The 22517-nt window shown below is 33.4% G+C and overlaps 1 protein-coding gene and 1 long non-coding RNA gene across 2 annotated transcripts; both read right to left on the bottom strand.

Moving 5' to 3' along the window:
• Nucleotides 1-1486: 1486 nt before the first annotated feature.
• On the bottom strand, nucleotides 1487-22317 carry LOC111049966 (peptidyl-alpha-hydroxyglycine alpha-amidating lyase 1). The gene is made up of 9 exons (XM_022336175.2): nucleotides 22061-22317; nucleotides 19965-20073; nucleotides 18798-19044; nucleotides 16783-17084; nucleotides 14101-14310; nucleotides 13079-13297; nucleotides 10785-10874; nucleotides 9117-9230; nucleotides 1487-2064 (listed from the first exon to the last, which is right to left on the bottom strand). Exons 1-9 carry the CDS (start codon nucleotides 22139-22141, stop codon nucleotides 1907-1909), a joined length of 1530 nt encoding a protein of 509 aa, XP_022191867.2. The 5' UTR covers nucleotides 22142-22317; the 3' UTR covers nucleotides 1487-1906.
• LOC120349797 lies at nucleotides 3016-3492 on the bottom strand. Its single transcript, XR_005570421.1, has 2 exons — nucleotides 3439-3492; nucleotides 3016-3361 (listed from the first exon to the last, which is right to left on the bottom strand). It is a non-coding gene; the product is annotated as an uncharacterized LOC120349797 (long non-coding RNA).
• Nucleotides 22318-22517: the final 200 nt, after the last annotated feature.

Genomic DNA, 22517 nt, shown 5'->3' with positions numbered 1-22517 from the left:
TGATAATTTATGAAAAAAATATGCATATGAATTTTTGATGATGAGGAGTCTCTTACGGGAAGGTCCCACCTATCCTGATGCCGTCAATTGATAAATATTTAAACAGTCATACCTCATAACTGTTATATTTCAGCCGGGACCACCAATTTATCGTGCCCGTCCGATAACACGTGAGTGAGGAGGTTAAAAACTTTTGGGATTGAGCCCAAGACCTCCAAGTGCTACATAAGCAATTTAACCTAGCCTACGGATATCTCGGAAATAATATGATACAAAATTTTATGTTAGTTTGATAACTAATCATCGAGATTGGAATCAATTCCTATGACTAAATTCACTGATAATATAGTAGGATAAAGTATTGAGAGAAATTCTCAAGAAGAACATAAATTTAGAGAAGGGAAACAGTGTTGGGTTTATCCTGTTTATTCTCTCCCAATCATTGATTAATTTGACATCGTGATTGTGGAATGGAATAAATAAGTTGGTAAATTATTAATTGATTTTTGGCGTCTGGTTCACTATTATTGATAGGGGCTGCTCAACTAAATAAATTTTTTGGTTAAAAACTAACCACTCTATAAAAAACTAATCATTAAAAACTATTAAACTAATTACTTATCGAAAACTACTGATTAAAATTATAATGCCCCAAAAAATATTAGTAGTCAAATCGTGCTTGTAATGAGTGACTCAAAGTAACGGGAATTTTGAAAAGAAAACATATAATAAAAATGTGAAGGCAAAAATAATTTAAACCATTTCAACTAAAACTTCAAAACTTGCCATTTAAGGAACATTATTGGCATTTAAATTTTTTTGAGAATGACTTCCATTAGATGGCTTCCTCCTGCATAATTCAAATCTGTGTTGGATATTCCTCATTGATCGCCACAACATCTCAACTGGGATATTGTGGAGATATCAACCCGAATTCTCAGTTTCAATTCAACCACAGTTATCTCATCATCTTCCGTCTCATTACCCACGAACAAGACTTAGAGCTAATGTGGGCATCAATTTCAGCAATTTGTCATAGTAATGTAATATTTTCATACCCCAACACATATAATCTATAGTGAGGTATATAAAATCACTTCACTTATATGGGCTACTTTATTCAAATTAATAAAAACAATATAAAAACTTGTAGTACCCTTTATTAAAAACTTTAAAATATTTTTACGTTAAAATATTTAAATATAACATTATAACGCTAATGTGAAAATATTTAAATATTATATTTAAATATTATTATTTGTTATATTTAAATATTTTAACGTAAAAATATTTTAAAGTTTTTAATAAAGGGTACTACAAGTTTTTACATTGTTTTTATTAATGGGGTATATATTTATTCATTAAATTAGCTATACCGTCTTTGTTTTATCTGTATTAAATTGTATAGTACCCAAATTTATATTGTAATTGTTTTGATGAATAGACTTTGATTTGATTTAATGTGGTCGAGTTGTGAACAACAGTTAGCTTCACGAAAAAAGATCGCAAAGAGGAAAAACGCTATCAATGAGAATCTCCAATACAGATTTCAAGAATATATTCGTGTCGGAGGTGGCCATCTAAAGGAAGTAATTATCAAAAATTTATGAATGTCATAAGCGTTTCTTAAAGTTTTCAAGTTTCAATTACCATAAATAAATTTATTTTTGCCACCCCACTTTTGTTATATGGATTTTCTACACGTTCCCTTTATTTTGATTCCCCTTTTACTTTGAGTTCTAATATTCTTCTCTTTAATACTGAATGTGATCGATAGTGAATCTATGAGCGTCTAACTAGGTTCAAGATTCAATACAAATGTTTTAGGCGACATGCATTGCAAAACGATATTTGATTATTCTCAATTAATTAATCTATGGTAATGATATTCGCAAAATATTTTTGCTCAGGCAAACGGCGTGACTTCAGCGTCATCCTCTTCACTTTCATCTCCAGTGTTGACCTTTTGGAAACCCTGATGTTGTCCTAGGAAGTGGCCCAGTTTGAATCCCTCGGCAGAATTACGTCCAAGCATCCAGCCATTGCTCTTACAACGACCACAGCCTAAAAATCATTTCAAATTTAGAAGAAAACTATTGAATTTATGGAAATATATATCTATTAACTTTAATGAAACTACCGAAAAGACCTGTAGAAATATTAAAGCATGAAAATCGATTCAAATTCAGAAGAAAGCTGTTGGATCTATAAAAAAATTACGATATTATGGAATATATCTATGGATTATATGTAATGAAATCATCTAGTAGTCCTGTAGAAATAAAATAAAAGATTCAAGATCTCTCAATATCTTGAATCTTCAATTTAAATGTAGTAAGAAAATATTACAAATCAACTTACACAATTAAACTGAATGAATACTTCATTACTTCATTGAAGCACGATTAGACAAAACTGATAAGACTGATATTAAAAATATCAACACCTTCTTGTGAAAATGAAGTTAAGAAAACAAGCTAGTAAGAGTATCAACAAAGTCTTTAAAACAAACTTAGTTATCAGATGATGATAACGTAATTAATAGTCGCAAAATCACTGATAAATGGAATTCATGGGGAAACTTGAAAACTGAATCACTATATTTCTATTTTCTGCATCTCTATTCTTCAATGAATTATGGAATACTTCAGACTACAGATTACGAATACAATGTGAGAAATTCAAAGCAATAGTTGGTCATGAGACATTAATCAATACAGTAATCACACCTTTACAATAATTATTATTCGCCAGAAAATTTTATTTGTAGCAATATTATCGTTGAGAAATATGAAAAATCTGTTGGTATGGTGTATAAACGAGTCTTTTGAAATTCTAAACTCATTTGAATCAGTTGAATGGAAAAATATATTAGAAACGAAAATAAATAAAAGAAAAAATTGAAAATAATAGACTAAAATAGTACTTACCAAAGGTATGCAGGAGGAAAATCAATTTGGAAAACGATTCAATGATAATCAGAAAAGGGGCAAACAAAAAATTCTGAAGAAAACATAGAACAAAAACAAGTTTATTTAGAAAAAATATGAAAACAATAAAATTAATAACGTTATGATAAAATGTGATGTTTTTAATGTGGAAGACACTGAAGAAAAAAATATTTATAGAAAATTTTAAACTTGAAAACTGATTTGCTAATTTTGTACCTTAAAGATGAATAAATCATTTTTTGTTGCACTGATAAAAATATTATACTCTGAAACTCACAACCACCATACAGAATTCGAATAAATATTTCATTTACTTCTAAAATATTGGCTCACCTGATATTTTAAATACAACAATCTTTAAATACAGAATTCGTATAAATATTTCATTTACTTCTAAAATATTGGCTCACCTGATATTTTAAATACAACAATCTTTAAATACAGAATTCGTATAAATATTTCATTTACTTCTAAAATATTGGCCCACTTCATAAAACAATCTTTAGTGTAAAACAAAAAAATATATTCAGTTCGGTTTTAGACATCTCAACAACCTCCTTGCGTAGTATTTCTAAATAAATAATATAACTAAGACAATGTAAACCCCCATCACTAAGATGGAATTATCTATTGGAATGATGGATTTATAAAGATTCGAAAAGTATACAAATTGAGTAAAAACTACAATTAATATGGAAAATGCAATAATTCAAGAACTCAATCGAATAAATTCATTTGTACAAAGCATTGGAATCTAATATTTTTTCACAAACATAAATAAATCGGACTCTTGTGATCATGATGAAATCATTAAATTAAATGACTAGAGTTGTAGTTGAACTCCATCTGTCGTTAAATCCCTAAGATATAATAATAATCTATTCTACTTTACTTATTGACCTGATTGAAAGTGGAGAGCATAAACATATAAGATAAGGCATTATTTTAATCAATAATAATTATTATACAGGGTGTTTCAGAAGTAGTGTCGAGAATTTTAGGGTATTGTACCTGGATGCTAGGAGACTACAAATGTCATATTTGAAGTGTCCAAAACTCAGCGGTTATCCTTATAGCTGCCATTTTGTTTTTTTCACTTAAAAATTTTTATCTCAAGAACGAAATGTTGTATTGATCTGAAATTTGGCATGAATATTTATGCTATAAAGACTCAACTATAAAAAATAAAAAAAAATTTTTTCGTTGAAATTTTTCAAAATGGCGGCCATTTTAAATTTTTGATGGCGAATATCTCGAAAACCGTCCATTTTACAGAAAATTTACAAGAGACAAAAAAGTTAGCAAATTTTTTCACGATCCCAATGATACCTAATTTATTAAGATTGGTCGAAGAATAACAGAGAAATTAATTTTTTTCGTACTGCATGCATGACCACTTTTCACCATTTAAAGATCAATATTAATTTTTTTTATAATTTCATGAAAACCGTTCTTATTACAGAAATATACAAGAATAACTTTCCTCCAAATTTTATTTTACATTGAAAAATATTAATTTCACTCAAATCGGTTCACTGATACTAATGCAGCAATTGCTCAAAATGCCGTCCTTCAACTTGATTACACAGTCTGCACCTTTCAATCATGGACCGTCGAACTGCTACAAAAGCATTTTCATCATCTTGAATGGCACCTGCTGCAGCAACCACTCTTGCCACAAGGTCTTCTTCGTTTTCTACTGGCGTGCTGTAAACAAGGTCTTTCATATGGCCCCAGAAAAAAAAATCTAAAGGGTTGAGGTCAGGTGAACGTGCGGGCCACGGTACTGGTCCACCCCGCCCAATCCACCGCTGACGATAGGTCATGTTCAGAAAGTCCGTAACAACATTTCCGAAATGAGCAGGGGCACCATCATGTTGAAACCAAATATTATATCTGTTTGCAAGAGGCACATCTTCCAAAAGTTCTGGTAGTATGTCTCTTAAAAAAGTAATGTACGTGGGAGAATTCAGACGATTAGGAAGAATGTATGGTCCAATCACGCGATTACCTAAGATACCCGTCCAAACATTCAGCGAAAATCTATGCTGATAACCACGCACTTTGACCTCATGAGGATTGTCTAAGGCCCAGACGTGACTGTTGCGAGAGTTGAAGATTCCTTCTCTTGTAAAGCTGGACTCATCGGTAAATAACACATTTTCTAGAAAATTTGGTTGGATAATGTCTTGCTGAAGAAACCAACGGGCACAGTTTACTCTTGGCTCATAGTCGCGTTCAACCAATGAGTGAACTTTTTGAAAGCGGAAGGGGTGAAGTCTTTCCTTGTTTAGTACACGCCACACAGAAGAAGCACTTGAATTGATTTGCTTTGCAACTGCTCTCGTACTCGTTCTAGGATTGAAATCGAATTTCTGCAATACTTCCTCTTCAAAAGCAACATTTCGAACTGCTCGAGGCCTACCAGCAATTACCCTGTTCCGTTCAAATGAACCAACTTCTCTCAGCCGATTGTGAGTTCTTGTGAACACCTTGTCGGAAGGGAGACGGCGGTTTGGAAATGCAGCTGCATACATTCTTCTTGCTTCGATCGCATTGCCAAGAGCTGCTCCATACATGAAGTGAATATCGGTGTACTCCAGCGAACTAAATTCCATTACAATAATTAAATATTTGTGTAGAAGCAACGTAAGAAAATATTGGAACTGGAAATTTAAGATAGAAATAAGACCTAGGAAACGTGAGACTAAGAAATAGGAAGCACTACATCACTGGTTCTTTACTTTTAATGAAACAACAATACTTTTACAAGACAAACATTATCATCCGAAAACCATTGTAAAATCATCTGTTTGCCCATATGGAGCCATACCGAGTTTCAAAGCTTCATCTTAAATACATCTGGAATTAAAAAATTAATATTGATCTTTAAATGGTGAAAAGTGGTCATGCATGCAGTACGAAAAAAATTAATTTATCTGTTATTCTTCGACCAATCTTAATAAATTAGGTATCATTGGAATCGTGAAAAAATTTGCTAACTTTTTTGTCTCTTGTAAATTTTCTGTAAAATGGACGGTTTTCGAGATATTCGCCATCAAAAATTTAAAATGGCCGCCATTTTGAAAAATTTCAACGAAAAAATTTTTTTTTATTTTTTATAGTTGAGTCTTTATAGCATAAATATTCATGCCAAATTTCAGATCAATACAACATTTCGTTCTTGAGATAAAAATTTTTAAGTGAAAAAAACAAAATGGCAGCTATAAGGATAACCGCTGAGTTTTGGACACTTCAAATATGACATTTGTAGTCTCCTAGCATCCAGGTACAATACCCTAAAATTCTCGACACTACTTCTGAAACACCCTGTATAAGAGTTAAATGCAAGCTTTAAATGCAATATCACAAAATTTTATATAAGTCTCAAGCCACAACTTAACTGCTTAATTCAATAAAAAAGCCAATTAATGCATTACCATTACAACTGGAAAAAAATATTTGTATTTCGTATTATATTGATCAATTGAAATGGATGAAAAATAATAAAATATTTGTTGGAATGGAATGAATAATTAAATAAAATTATAAATTATAATGATTGCTAAATATTTAGTTGAATGGATTTTAAAAGATTTAAAGGCAATTAGTCAAATCGACCTACCATAATATATTATAAGCTTTTGTATGAAAGGCATCAGAAACTCAATTATTTGCGTATAAAGTCAATTAATTTGACTAATAGAAGTTTTCAGAGAATATTATCTAGCTACAAAATAATTACTTGAAAAAAATATTATCAACACAATATTCTTGATAGGGAGTAAACAAGCACTGCTTGTTCTGGCTAGAGAGAGTACTGTTATAAGTCCAGTGTGATAATTCAAACATTATCAAGTTAATATGTATATTAACAAGAATTTGCATGAAAATAAAATTTATGAAAATGAAATATGTGCGTATGAATAGTATACTTTTTTGTACTATAAATGGCCTGTTCCAAGTTTTGATAAGGAACGATAAGAAACCTAGATAAGTCACAGCTTAAAGATAATTTCACTCATTGAAAATAGTCATGAATATAAATAATAAAAGATTGAATGCACAATATCACACAGACCCTCTTATATCAGTTCAAAAATAAACACAAACATTAAATTAATATCAAATACGAGTAAAAATTCTAAATAATGTAAATAACATATGTAAAACAAAGAATGATTCAATGAAAGCATTCAGTCTGGATCAAGATTCGACCAGAAATAATCAGAATAGCAATTGAGATATCAAACTCAGACCAATACACCAATAAGGCCATAACCATGTGAATCAATCCCCCTTATTAATTAAAATATTAAGATTTGTGACGTATCTATGTCGAAGATGGGTGGAGAAGATTATATCAACTTTTAACACAACATTTACTGTGTTTAATTTTGTGATTAAAAACATGCTTCAGTCAGAGAGTAGGTGTTTCGTATTTTGCACAGTTATATACTCTGCAAGTCGTCATTTTAGTGTTAAAAATTACACTAAGATGATGTTTTGTTTGTAAATATTTTTGTGTAACAATAACTATTATTACCATTGAATTAATGAAAATGATATTCCGACTCCTTTTGAAAATAGCACCGTGATAGACATAAGAAGTATTCAGTTTACAGAAAAATGAAAGCATCTAATTGATGAAGTGTGAAAATTGAATACACATTTTGAATAACATACGATATAAAAGTATTCGGTTCACAGTAAATTAATCCATATAGAAAAGATAGCATAAGAAGATATTCCATGATATAAGGCGTTTATGTTTCAAATTTCACGATAGTCCAAGTACTTCTTTTTCGTGAAGCTATGTGTCGCTGGAAGTCTCTCATACTCTAATCTAATAAGAAGTCTCTCATTTTATCTAACCTAATACTGTGCCATTCTTACATTTTCACCCGACCACAACAGTAATAAAATAGGCCAAGTACCGGTAGTTCTTTTTCGAGAAGCTATGTGTCCCTGGAGGTCACTCATACTGTGCCGTTCTTACATTTTCACCCGGCCACAAAAGTATTAATGGACAGTAGTCGACAGTAATCATTGGCTTGAGCTAACAAAGACCTGCTTGAAATTTGAAACATGAACGACCTATGGGATACCTTCTTATGCTATATTTTCTCTACGGTTAAACTGAGTACATCGAACTGTTGTAAAATACTTCGAAAAAGTACATCAAAGTGTAGAAATACTTAAGATCGACACACACTTTTGATTTGATGGAAAGGCTTTAAGCCGGGGCCACACTCATGGGGCCACATTCCGGTCCTACTCATGTCCGATATTACTGTGGATTGGAGGGGTGGTGGTTTAACAGATCATGACTGACATGTGTGGCATACACCATTCTGGACCGTTGCCTTCCGTCATCGGATCGGAGTGGGATCGGAAAGCTGCATGATATAATAGCCTCTGCTTAAAGCCTCTCTAATCAAAATCAATCAAATCTAATCACTTTTTTGACAAAAAAACATAATACAATAATTGAAATCATTTACCATCACTAACTCAATTTAGAAATCATTTTCTATCAAATCAAAAGTAATAATAATAATAATAATATCATAGAGAAACAATAGCGTAAGTGGATATCCCATGGTATAGGGCGTTTATGTCGCAACTTTTACTGTTATCTCAAGCTGATAGTCCACGTAGTTCTTTCCCGTGAAGCTGTGTGACGCTCGTAGTCTCTCATAATGTGAAGTTCATACACTCTCACCCCAACAAAACAGTAAAAATCGACAATAATCGACAGTAATCGGCTTGAGATAACAGTAAAAGTTGCAACATAAACGCCCTATACCATGAGATATCTACTTACGCTATTGTTTCTCTATGATAATATCGAGTGACCTGGCTGGCTCAGGTCTGGTGTCAGTGTTTTGAGGTCGCACCTGATCAATTTCAGGGCTTCTGAAATAACGACTGTTTTTAGGCAGCCGGGACTGACGGCTTAACGTGTCCATCCGAAACACGGGTCAAAAGTGTGTGTCGATCACAAGTACAAGATTAGAAGTACACTTCGATGTACTTATCCTTCACAGACATGATCCCCTGTTCATGGAAGAGCCTTTAGTAATCTCGAGTGAAATCGAGTGATCAAGCAGAACTAAAGCTCGTCAGACACTAGAGTTAGCATTTCCTCGGAGTAGTTCCTACCTCTGCGGCGAGCTTTGGAGTAGATGAGAGCCGCTACCAGCAAGACACCGGCAAAGACAAGCGCCGACGCGGTAATCAGCACAGCTGGCAAAATGCCGCTTCCCTCAATCGCTTCTGTCCAAAAATCGAAGAAAACATTATTTATTTATTCAAATGAATTGAATAATGAATTTATTGCCACCAAATACAAGAAATATTTTTACAGATAAAATGATAAATAAATTACAACAGTTTTTGGCGTGACTGGAAAAAGAAGCCTTGAGCTCCAGCCACAAGTTCTAAAAATAAAAAATACATTTTTTAATCTAATAACAGCAGTACAGATGATACAATTCTGTTGATGGATGTTGAATTTTATCAATAATCAAGTACTTGATAAACAAAAATATATATAGATGCACAGAAAAATAATATAAAAATTGTCGAGTTTTAATAATTTTTACACAATTAATAATGCCAAAAATTGGTGATTCAGCCAACTCAATTCTCAATTTTAAAATAATAGTTTTGTTTCACCCACGATTTGAATGTAAACTGACATTACAGTTGTGTTGTGCGAGATGATGTGGTTTTCCCCATAATGAGTCCAAATTTTTCCTTGTTTTTGATCCCAAAATATTTACAAGAAATTATCAGTTGTTTTTGAAACACTCTATCGTCAAGACAATCGAAAAAAAAGAAGAGAGAAGAATACTAGACCAGATGGACGAAGAAAGAAAGGAATACATATAGAAAATGTCAACCACTATTTACAAAAACCTTTTAGAAATTGGTTAACATTTTCTTTTTGTGTTTTCATAATCAACAATGATAAAAACGCATAATCTTAAGATGAATGGCAATGGAAAAAAGGCTTATAGCCCTTATTATTCCATTCCCGAATTTTGATTGAAAGTTAGTTCAAAAAATAAAGAGAAAGGAAGAAAAAAATACTGGAGAAAGAAGATAGAAAGATGTACTAGAAAAAGCAATAAAGAGAGGAAAACGCTACACTGGAGAAAGAAATAAAGACAAATAATACTAGACTAGGGAAAGAAAAAAGAAAGTATACTATACTAGAGAAATAAAGAAAGAATACTAGACGGTAATAGTTATTTTTGCAACTAGTGCGCAAAGTGACAGTTTGCTGCACCGAAAGAAACGTTTTGGTTTCTTGAGTGCAGCAGAGGAACTTTGCGCACGTATTTCACATTAAATTTTTCCTACAGTTACCATTGAATATGAAAAGTGGGTAATTATGGGTAAAATTCCCTGAAATCCATCAAATGTTTTTCTGTGTAATTCTATTATTAATAAAAACCTTAATTTCTTTAAAATTGAATAATAATGTAGTAGTAAATGAATGAAGGCGGCACTCATGTGGTGAATGTGGTGGCTGTCGCTGTCATCCACTGTTGTCCACTGCCTTAATATTATTATAACGTGCACCACAACACTATACCACACTATACTACAGTCGGTGTTACCAACTTAATTTTGATTTTCCTGCACTGGTGCTCCATATAACCTACTAACTATTTTGCGTTGCCATGTTGCAAATCTGGAGTGCAGAAAAAAATTTTCCCGCACTAGAGCGGAAAAGTGATTTTTTGCGTTCTGTAATCAGTGCAGGAATGGCCACTTTTCAAGGTAACTGTAGGAAAAGAGTTTTATGACCGTTATTCATACCTTTCATAACTTCAGCTTGGTGTATGCCTATTGTTGGCTTCACCGTGGTTGTGGTGGCATTGGATGCGAAGAATGCACTGAACAATTGGTCTGCAACATTCCAAATTAATACCAGATTACATACCTTGCATTCCATTACATAGTTAATCTTATTTCAAACTGATATTGCACAAATTGTGAAGTTGTACAAATAAATACATATAATAAAATAAAGGTATGTAGATAACTGAAATTGATAATCATATTACATCATACTAGCTCAGTATAAGTTTAGTACAGTTTAAGTTAAAATTATTCAATACTTTTCATTTTCAAAAAATATCTAAATGAAATTCCAAATACCAAAGTTCAACATAAAAATACTGTTGAGCATTTCAAAGTCAAGACTTATTAGTTGGGGTTCAGAGCATGAATTATAAGTTCCAAATAGAATAGAGCAGCTGCATGATAAGTATTGCGTCTGCTAAAGGCTGGAAATGTGCAAGCTATTCGACTCGAATGACCTTTTTGCAACAATGCTGGCGATTGACGATACAGCGTTGTCTAAAGGTGCGTACAGAATTTCGCTCTGCTCCGCAATCGAACGTCACTCCAGCAGATCGATTGATGATCGACCGGGGAACAAGAGTGGAACGCGAGAAGAGCTAAAGGTGCGTACAGATATACGCGCCGCGAACATGAGCAATTCACGTTTAATCAGCTGATTATATCTGTATTTTTACAGAAACGGTAAGATACAGATATAAAAAGCTTGGCATCTGCTGATTAAAAGTTAATTGCTCATGTTCGCGGCGCGTAAATCTGTACGCACCTTAACATCTCTCGTAACGTTCATGATTGGAGCGAGTGCGGAGCGTGTTAGAGGCTTGTATATCTGTACACACCTTAATATTTACCAAAATATTATTGACTTGCCGTCACTGAATACTATATTTCAAGCATGCTATCATATACTGTCCATTATATTCATCATTCACGGCAATACCAAGGAAATTCCTGTTACTTGTATAGATTCTATGCTCAGGAGTATTGTTCTTCGGTATGTTTTATTATATATCATGATATTATGTACACTGCATATGTGATTTTATGACGATCTTATACATTGTGAGCTGTCAGACATAATAAAGAATTTGAATTTGAAAAAGGAGCATCCCCAACCTCTATAAAACTGAAACTACACTATGCTCTTCCAACTACTTTTGTCAATACATAAATTTAATTAATTTTTACAAACGTCTTCGCTTTCAACGCCTATTTCCAAAGAAATTTTAAATTTACTTGGAAAAGCGTTTTTTTAGCTTCAAAGATACCATAATTTTACTAAAGTATCAGTCTATCTGGGAATTGAGCTACTGAAGTTGGAAAACTTCAGTTGAGATTTGAAAACTTTATTCAATTATGCTTTTTATAATTTAATTCTAGCCAACTGTGGGTTGGGGGAGCTTTGAGTCGATCATCGTACTCAAGAATGTGTTGAAAACCAGAATTCACCCACAGTATCCATGCTTGTCGTAGGAGGTGACTAAAATGGACCTCAAGGCAACTCCAGAAGTTGCCCTGCCTTCAAACCCAACGGGATCTGCCCCATCAGGGCAGTTTCGGAGGGGCAAAAAGAAAAACCCAAGAGACCAGAGATGGGCGAAACTCCAGGCACAAATGTGGGTCAAGAGGCTGAGTCAGGGGTGGGCGGGCGCCCTAGATGCAACTTGGCCGCCCCTGCCTCAGCGGAAGAACCTTCAAAGTAGGCCAGGAGTGGAACTCACGTAGGTCACGAGGACTAATCAGTCTGAAGAGACTGCCAAGCATATCACACTGCATTGCCACAAGGATTGCCACCAGGTGATGAATGAAATGTTATTATAGGGAAAAACTCCTGGTTCTTGTAAAGGACATAGGTATTGGTTTGCCTAACTAACATACCACTTGGGAACACAATAAGCTTCGGTTGACGTGTGGGGTTCTTTGAACCTTTGGATCCTTGAATCCGTCCCTTCAGAAACAATAAACAATAATTTAATTCTAATAGAAGAGTACTTCACATCAATTGCATTCTTTCATCTTAAAATATCAATTGCAAAGATCAAATAATATTATTAGTTGAAGAAGTTCAATAATACGTTCAATGACTTCCACTCGTTTTTAAGATATTCTCAATTCTAATTTTATGCAATGAACAGTCACAAATTATCTGAAAAGCATTGATACGATCAACATTATTCAATGTATAAATAAATATAACTTGCAGTGTATACAAACAAACATGATAAATACTAGAGTAGGCTAATACTCACTGCTATTAAATTTTCGTACAATGTACGGGCCCAGCTCGCAAGCATATATTGTCTTTCCATCAGGTGATATTGTAATGTCGTGGGGGTTCACCAAGCTTCCACCAAATCGAAAGATCAGTTTACCACTTTTTGCCGAAAATACGAAGCCTCCCACTTTTGGCCCTTGATACTGGTATTGGCTGTAGAATTCTGGGCCATTGACAACAGCAAATATTCCTCCTATAAGTAGACAAATCAAATACAAAAATAATGCATTCAGTCACTTAAATTATAAATAACCAGAATATTCAGACATAATGCAGAGAAAGAATGCAATTTTCAAACGAAGTCTACGTTAATTCATGGTCTTTCTCATACTGGGTAAAATAAAAACACACTTTATAGCCGCAAAATCATAAATTAAAATAAGATTTTTAAAATCTAGCAAAAGTTAACGATAATTCTATGAAAACTCATAACAAATCATTCCTGCCTCTTTCAATCATCGATCTAGTGGTTATAACCAAAAATAAATGTTGAAAAGTGTATTCTATTGCTAAGGGAGTACTGGAGTACTCAAAAACTAAAATCAAAATTCATTATTACATTTCTATATAATATACAACACGATATTATAGTATAATAAAATGATGGGTTACTGATTGAGTAGGTACTATAATGTACCCTGTATTATAAAATGTGAGAAATAACATAAACAATAAGGATCCGGAAAATTATGTAAAGTATTCCTTGAAGTTCCTTCTTTCTATAGATCACAATTAATTATTATCAGAATTTTCCCTCAAAAATTGATATTGGACTCAAAAACTGTTTGTCACCAGTACATACAGCTCACATTGCTTTCAAATTTTGCCAACGAAACAGGAAGATAAAGTCATCTAGGCCAATGGTGTAGATCAAATAAATTTCTTTGTGGGATCAAATAAATTTCTTTGTGAGATCAATTCACCCTGCATCAGTAACCTAATGCAGTTAAAAAAAAAATTAAAATAATTGAGATTGTTTAAAAATGATTGGCCAACCTTCAACTGGAGAGTACGATACACTGAAGAGACGAAGGCCCATGACGGATGTGGCAGACATTTTGAAAGCATAAGTTCCGTTGTGCCAGTTGTAGCAGACGACTCTGCCGTGCTCTCTGTCGGCCGTGCAAACCACCTCTTTGTCTTCGGCTATCACCAACGCATGCGGGATTAAAAAAGTGTATTCTGATGGCTGATTGCTGATTCCACCTGCAATAAAATACCACAGTTATTATGAATATATGTGTATGGTAAAGAGCATGGCAAATGCAGTTCTATTTTATTTTATACAGAGGTTATTATGGATGAAATATAATTGGTGATTGTTTTATTATAATGTCTAATAATCATACGTGAATAATCAAAAAACGTGATTAAATTGAATTTTGATGATCAACACAAATATGTGTTATAGTTACATTATTAGGGATTTTTTACTTCGTAAAATGTATATACTTTTGAGGTTATAAAAACTTGAATTCATGTGAGCTTGACTTCAAATTTGCAAAATAGATTTATCATTTGAAAATAGAGGATTTAAAAATGATATATTATTAATATTAAACTTAATTTCACTAAATTATATGAAAATAAAACAAACCCTGTAATCAATTTGACTTAATAATATAGAACTTATAACAATGCTAGGTTTATGAGTTAATAATAAATTATTGTAATAATAATGATAAAGGGAAAAGCATACATAGGCAACATATTGCCTGAGCGTGAGCTAGAGTTGAGTTTATATTAAGAGACTTTTAGGGAAATTTAAAAAGGAAAATGAATGAAAATAAATTTTTAAATCTTAAATATTAATTAGAGGAAAAGCTAAAAAAGATAAAGGAAATAAAGATTATAGAGAAAAAAAACAATAAAATATGATAAAGATAATAAAATAAAGATAGATTGATAGAAGATACAGAAATTTTAAAGAAGCGGTGAACCAAAAATCAAATTCTCTGAAGTTTGAAGAGGATCAATAAATAAACAAAACTTGAATTCAAGGAAACTTAATGTAAACACCCTTTCAGCGTTGTACTATATTAATTCATAAACTAAATTTTTGGACAGTGTGTTGTATATATTATTGGAATAGGAACAGTTCTGGGTTTGAACCTGTTCATTCTTTCCGCAAGTGATTGTACTCTTGTACTCATTGTAATAAATGGACGAATATGAAGTAGCTTAATGTATAACCTGGACCTCCTATATACTGAAGTATAGGGTGCGGCAGCAAAACTTCCTTTTTTTAAGTGAACGCCAATCAGTCAGCTGATGTCGTAGTAGAGGAAAATTGGTCTCGTTAGGAAGTTCAGACAATAAAGTTTTCTTCCCGAGAAAACTCGGCCGCCATCATGCATTGGAACAATGAGAAGCGTGCTTGCCGTTGATACTTATTTTTCAAGCGTGATCACAACCTAGCGCACATTTCAAAATCGCTTCAATTTATTTATTTATTTTTTTTTTTTATTCAATGATGCAAAATTATTATGTAAAATAATTTGGGGAGGATCAACAGGCACAGCACAAAACTGTTCGTCCCCGAATCATTAAAATTGTCCAGAAAATAGGTTATGTTCAGACAATAGCCCCTTTGGCTACTGTCCTGAACCAGAAATCAATTGTTACGTGGGTCACTACGTTCAGACAAACTGCAAGTGCGACGAGACGAAGAACTAAAGTCCCTCAGCCCATTAGTTCACTTGAGAACATTGAGGCAGTGAGAGTTTAAATGTTGTGATCACCACCCAGCGTTCTGCGCGCAAACATGCATCTGCTCTTGGACTTTCCGATCGTTCTGAGACGAATTCTTCATGATGATCTTCATTTCCATCCATGCAAGATGGCAATTTTGCAGGAGCTTTATGAACGTGACTTCAATTGAGGGAACACATTCCAGGACGCCTCGTCTCAATTGGGAGCGATTTTGAGTGGCCAGCCCGATCTCCCGATTTGAACCCTTGTGATGTTTTACTATGAAGGTTTTTGAAATACCTTGTTTATGTGAACTGTCCAAGGACCCTAAAAGATTCGAAGACTAATATCAGGGGAGAAATTGCTAACATAACGCCTGCAATGCTGGCAGGAGTCATGAAAATCGCCAGAAATCGGTATAGGTACTCAGTGTATGGAGAATGGGGGACGTCGCCTACCTGATTTGATATTCAAAACTAATTGAAACAAAACTTTATATAAGTGTCTACATTACAAAAAAATAAATACAAACTTTCTGATCCATATAAAGAGTTTTATTTACTTATGAAAAAGGAAGTTTCGCTGCCGCACCCATATGTTCTAATATTTTCAAGTTCTGAGAGTTTATTAAATGTAATCATTTTATTATATTCGGTTTTTGATAAAATCAAATTTAAAATTTCTAGTTTATTTATTTCTGAGCTGAAAAGTGGACTCAAATCAATTCAAGTGAATAGCATAACCTATCATTTTTATTCCTTCATAACTGTACCTTCATTGTATTATCATTCATCCCATCATCATCACCTAGGCTTAAAATACTTCTAGAAAGTCGCCTTTGTAAAATAATAAATAAAATGGTATTTAGTACAAACGAAGTCCTGGTATATACTGAATTATATGGTATATAGTATATAGGAAGTCCTGGTAAAACACATCTAATTATAACTATTTGAAGAGTAAACTGTTATTGATTTTGTTACTAACTTCGTTGGTTGTCCGATCGACCCCACTCTATGAGTTTGACTCCAGTTTTATCGAACTTGACAATGCGAGAATTGCAGTACCCATCGGCGACAAAGAAGTCGCCCCACGGGGTGACCGCTGTGGAGGTTGGCTTGCAAAAGTGCGCCGAGTCTTTCCCCGGCACAAACGATTCGCCAAGCGACAATTCGGCGATTTTCGGATTCGATTTCAACGCTTTGAACTTGAAAACTTGATGGAGGCCAACGTCGGTCAGCCACACATTGTCATCTTTGTCGACTGTGATACCATGTGGCATGTAGAATCTGAAACCAGGGTTAGACTTGTTCATAGCTTACATTGATAGATGATAGATTAAACAGATAGAATTGATAGATTACATCGATAAAACCTTATTCTATGTAGTGATTTGACAAATCCGTATACTTCTTTCCCAGGAGGTCACTGGATGAAAAATATTAATATATTAATAACTAGCAGGTAACCCGTGCTCCGCAAGTGTCTAATTAAAAACTTGACAAACTGAAACCATGATGTACTGAAATTTTGAAGAATTTAAAACGGGCTATAAGAATCCTCTGTGAATTAAGAACCAATCTATTTATGCAAAATTTCAAGTTGATCAGTTCAGTCGTTCAGACGTGATGATGCGTCATTCGTGAATTTCCTATCCGTACGTATACAAGCCAATTCTTTCCTTTATTATATTACAGATAAAAATACATGAAAAATAATATTTCTCTCATTTATAATGAATTTCAATTATATCAATGAGAGAATAAGGAGATTGTCAGTTATCTGATGGATAATGGATTCAATGATTAAATCATTCTTTATACTCATGTTTTTTTTACAAATACATGGACATTGTCAGGTACATAAGAACAAATATCAAAAAGCAATTAAAGATGATGAATGTATTAATGAATCAACACACATATTAACTGCAATGTATTAACACATGGTTTTGATATTTTTACAACGACATGCGGTCAATTTAATTACCTTTGTAAACACATCAAAACCATGTGACAAAACAATTGTGTGTGACTTTAATATTAGAAACTGATACTCAAAATAGAATGAATAATTCATATATCTATCTATAGAAAAAAAAAATAATAACAAAAGCGACTGATTGATATTTTCATTGAATTTGTAGCCAAGTCATAGCTCAAGAGCCTAATTTTACAGAGCAACAGCAGTGTACGTAATTAGCGATTTTCGGGGAAATCACATCAGAAATAGCAATCAAATCGTTGTGATATCTCCGGGAAAAGGCTAATTGCGGCCACAGCTATGGCTCTGTATACTAAGCCTCTAAGGCCTTGGTTACATGAATTAGTGCGGCAGTGAACATTATTTATTAAACGTATTCATTCATTTTTTGATGGAGAAATTAAATACAATATTCAGAAAAGAAAAAACAGGCTCTCATTATGGCTAGTATTCATCTAGTATCTTAGAATAGAAGCTAGATGCTTTCAAATGCAACAATATAGTGACAAATCAAAGATAATCAAGTTTGTGTGGTTTTGTCGCTTCTGTTTTTCGCATTTTTCTTTTTTATCGAGATTGATTAAAAGTTGTGTTCGTGTGGTTTTTGTCGCTTTTGTTTTTTGCATTTTTTTCGAGTTACTATTAATTAAAAATTGTGAAATGAGGCCAGAAACCTTTTTCTAAAAACTGAAAATAAAATTATTGAACCATTTTGAAAGAAAATAAAGTTTAAATGACTGGGAAATATCACCATATCTCTCTGCAATGTCAAGTTCATAACTTCACTGTTATTAAATTAATCATTTTATTTATTTTAAAAGTGGCCAGCCATCCTCCAGTAGTCTACAGATCTCTTCACTTTCACTAGTGAATGGATAATATTTTATTTTTATTGAACTACGTAGGCTTATTGTAATCAATCACTGTTACAATATTAACTTATTTCCAATTTTAATAACTCTAATCAGTATTGAATTCCTCACATGCAAAAGCACGTTAGCATACTCAATTGTACTTACAAATTTTGGCCCCATCTTATCACAGTAGTTCTAGTTGAAGGATCATGGACTATAATGGTGTAATTTGCGATAGGTCCACGCAGTCGCTCATTGTCCTGTAACCTCTCTTGGTTATCAAACGTCTGCGATCCCCACACACGATCACCGCGGTGGAAGATGTAGACCAGGCCATTCGCGTCAACCGTCACACCAGACACTTGGCCCAATGCAGGAAGATCTTTAAGCCAATCTTGATCTTCAGTGTAAGCTGCAAAATGATTACAATGAGGATATGTCTTTACTTCATTACAAAACTAAATAGTAATGTGAAGAGAGAGGTTGACAAAATGTTCTTCAGCATTCCTCTGTTAAAAATGTAAGATACATTATTTGTGAAGGGTAACTTTGGATATGTAGCAGCATGGATGATGGTGGATAACTTAAAGTTCTAGAATAGTTACAATCCATCATTGAAACAGGTAGCTTAGCTGAAAATCAGCCCTACTAAACAAGAGTGACCAGCCTTCCTCGAGTAGTCTACAGATCTCTCCGCTTCACTAGTGAACAGATAAGGCAAATAAAATTCAACAGATATGTTTATATGATTTCGCAACGACTAGCTCGTTAGGATATTTTTGTTCAACCTTTATTTGGTAGGATATTAATTTGGTTTTCGTTGAATCAAGTCCTTCAAGTAAACATATAAGGCAAATAAAATTCACCAGATAAACGACTAGCAACGACTAGCTCGTTAGGATATTTGTTCAACCTATATTTGATAGGATATTCAAATTCTCAAAGCTATAAGGATAAGCTTGATCCTTAATCCTTTAAGCTCAGACTACCTTGTTAGGATATTTTTTCAACCTATATTTGAGAGGATATTCAAGTCCTTAAAGCTTTTTTAAATGCTTCATAGAACAATATTACAATAGACTACAAATACATACATGAGATTTACATGATTTGTTCACAAAAGTGTATTGACATTCCGCCTTGCAATGGAATAACCATAATTTTACATTATTGTTTCACGTTTCAAATTGTTATCATACTCTATAAACAACGTGTAAATTTAATTAGTTATTCAATCATTCAGAGTTACACTACTTTCAGAAGAGTACCACAGGCTTCCGCCCAAAACGGCTCCAATGATAATATGACCAGTCTTGGAATGAATATACTAACCTTCTTCTATTTTGGTGGATGTGAACGATCCAAGGATCGGCTGACTCATATTTACAACATTGCTGTATTGGTTTGTCAGATACCGTGGGCTTCTGACAAGTTCACCTTCCTACAAATTGATAGAAAACAGTCATGTGTCATGATATTTCAGAACTGACGGATTTAGAAATAGATTGAGACTTTTTTCAGCACAAGTCTATCTGACTAGTTGGCACCAGACGGCCACCAAATTCTGGTATCCTGGCTGTTGTTGCAAGTGAGAGCAAATGCACTGAACTTGCGCGCGAACTTGGTAGCCCATTCCTGGCCTGGTGTCTATGGTCTATCTCAACGACAAAAATATTTATAAAGTTGAAATTGATAAAGCTATGGTCGCAAATACAAAGTTCACACAAGAGGATCACAATCCTGTAAAGGACTGCTGTTTAACTTCATGATAAAAATGACCTTATTATGTAGATTATTCTGGATTGTGTTTTTATCACTTTACCTCATAATATGTAGTATTCTTAAGTTTTGTTTTTTCAAGCATTTGCGATTTTTGTAAATTAGTGTAATAATTTCTTTAACATTATCAAATTTGAATTGTATATTAAGTACTTGAAGCAGAATAAGTGAACTGCAACTCACTACCAACACACAAGGTTTCTTATGTTGGCAGTGCCAAATATTACATTGATAATATTGTTATACTCAAGATGCAATCAATGTCTATTTGTATTGTATACTCTTGTAATTATATTGTAGAAAAATGTATTTGCAATTTTTGGCAATAAATTCAATTCAATTATTCAAATTTTCTGTCCGCATATGATACCAAAATTGTTGGTCGTGGAAATGGAACTTTTGAAGCAAAGAACAAAGCTCTAAATTTTTTTGAGGAGGCAAAATAATGTTTTTAGGCCAACTGACTTGATGGAAAATAAGGGGAAAACTCAGGAGCTGTTGTGTACTCTTGATATGAATAACACCAGTTATTCTGTTGGGCTTCAGTATTGACAACCAACTTAGCTGGGAGCAGCACATATGTAGAGTATCCAAGAAGCTATCAGAAAAATTAAAAATCAGCTTTGCATTTGGCACCTTTTGATGTTGTACCATTCAGTATTCAACAGCCACATCCAATATGGTTTCCCGGTCTGAGGATACTCGGTTCACGTGAAGAAGATCCTATTGCTGCAGAAAAAAGCTCTGAGATCAATGACGTATTGTGATTTCAACGCTCACTGTAGACCCATTTTCCGTCGTTTGGATCTACATACCGTTTATGGGCAGAATATTCTAGCATCTCTCCTATATGTAAAAACTCACAAAACCTTCAGAGGACAAACTCATGCACACAATACCAGAGGAAAAGCCAATTTCAACATACCCCGCTGTCGACTTTTTAAAGTGAAAGACTGTTTCCCGGCATTGGCAATAAAGCTGTTTAATCGTTTGCCTCCTTCGCTTCAGTAACTTTAAGAAAGAAAAATCGGTGGCTGATTGAGAAGAGCTGTAATAGCCTGAACGAGTGTTTAGACGACAACCTGAGTGACCTGATCTCAATACCGCCGACTCTTGCCAATCTTGTAAACTAAGGTTTTCTTTATATTCTATGAGAAATATTTAAAATAAACAAATAAAAAGTGTTTGTGCTTACGACGCAATTTATTCTGGATGAGCACCTGGTCAATGATCAATAAAATTATGTCCTAATGTAATATGGGCTCAAGTCATGTTATCGTACTTTACACACCATGTGTAAAAGCAAAGATTTTCTTTAGTTATTTAAAACAACTATAAAATCAGAAATAGTATTCTACTAAGGAATTCGTAATAGTCAGCAATTTGAAAGTTATTGAGAAACATTCTTACATTAATTATGTTGAGATCTGTACTCAAGCAATCACATTTCTAGTGTTAGCTAGCATTACTAACATAGTAAATCTCATCCATATGGCACGTCGGAAATGATTTCAGTTATTGACAATTAACCTGAGAAATACGGTAATAATTTTACACATTACAGGAATATTTACAAACTAAAATGAATAGAAATACTGTAATTACCAGCTAAAAATAATCGAACATGATGTTAACTCAATTATACTCACAGCTTTCAAATTCAAATCAGCTATACAGACGACAAATAGCGAGTATACGAGAACTGTAAAGAGTGTATCTAGTAAATACATGTTATAAACCTCATATCATCTATGAATAGTGTTGAAAAGTCACCATTTCATTTTTATTTTAGAATTTGTAATGCATTATGCATTACACAAATTCCACATAAACATAACCTGCTTCCAACAGCGACAAAATGTCAGATAAATTTTCTCTCTCACTCTCTCTCTTTCTCAAAGAAGCAACAGATGAGAACTATTGTCTATCTGCCGCAATTTATGCCACCACAGAGAAGAAAATTTCAATAGAGTGCCGACTTTTTGAAGTGCCAAAATATTGATCTAAAATATAAAACGAGTAAACCACGTAAGACAAATAAAATTCTAAAGCACTAATTGAAAAAAATCCAAATTTAAACAGTTTCAATTAAGATCCTAATGTTGG

This window comes from Nilaparvata lugens, chromosome 2 (assembly GCF_014356525.2).
Source record: "Nilaparvata lugens isolate BPH chromosome 2, ASM1435652v1, whole genome shotgun sequence".
NCBI lineage: Eukaryota > Metazoa > Arthropoda > Insecta > Hemiptera > Delphacidae > Nilaparvata > Nilaparvata lugens.
The sequence above is the reverse complement of the archived record's forward strand: the minus strand, read 5'-3'. Positions and strand labels throughout refer to the sequence as shown.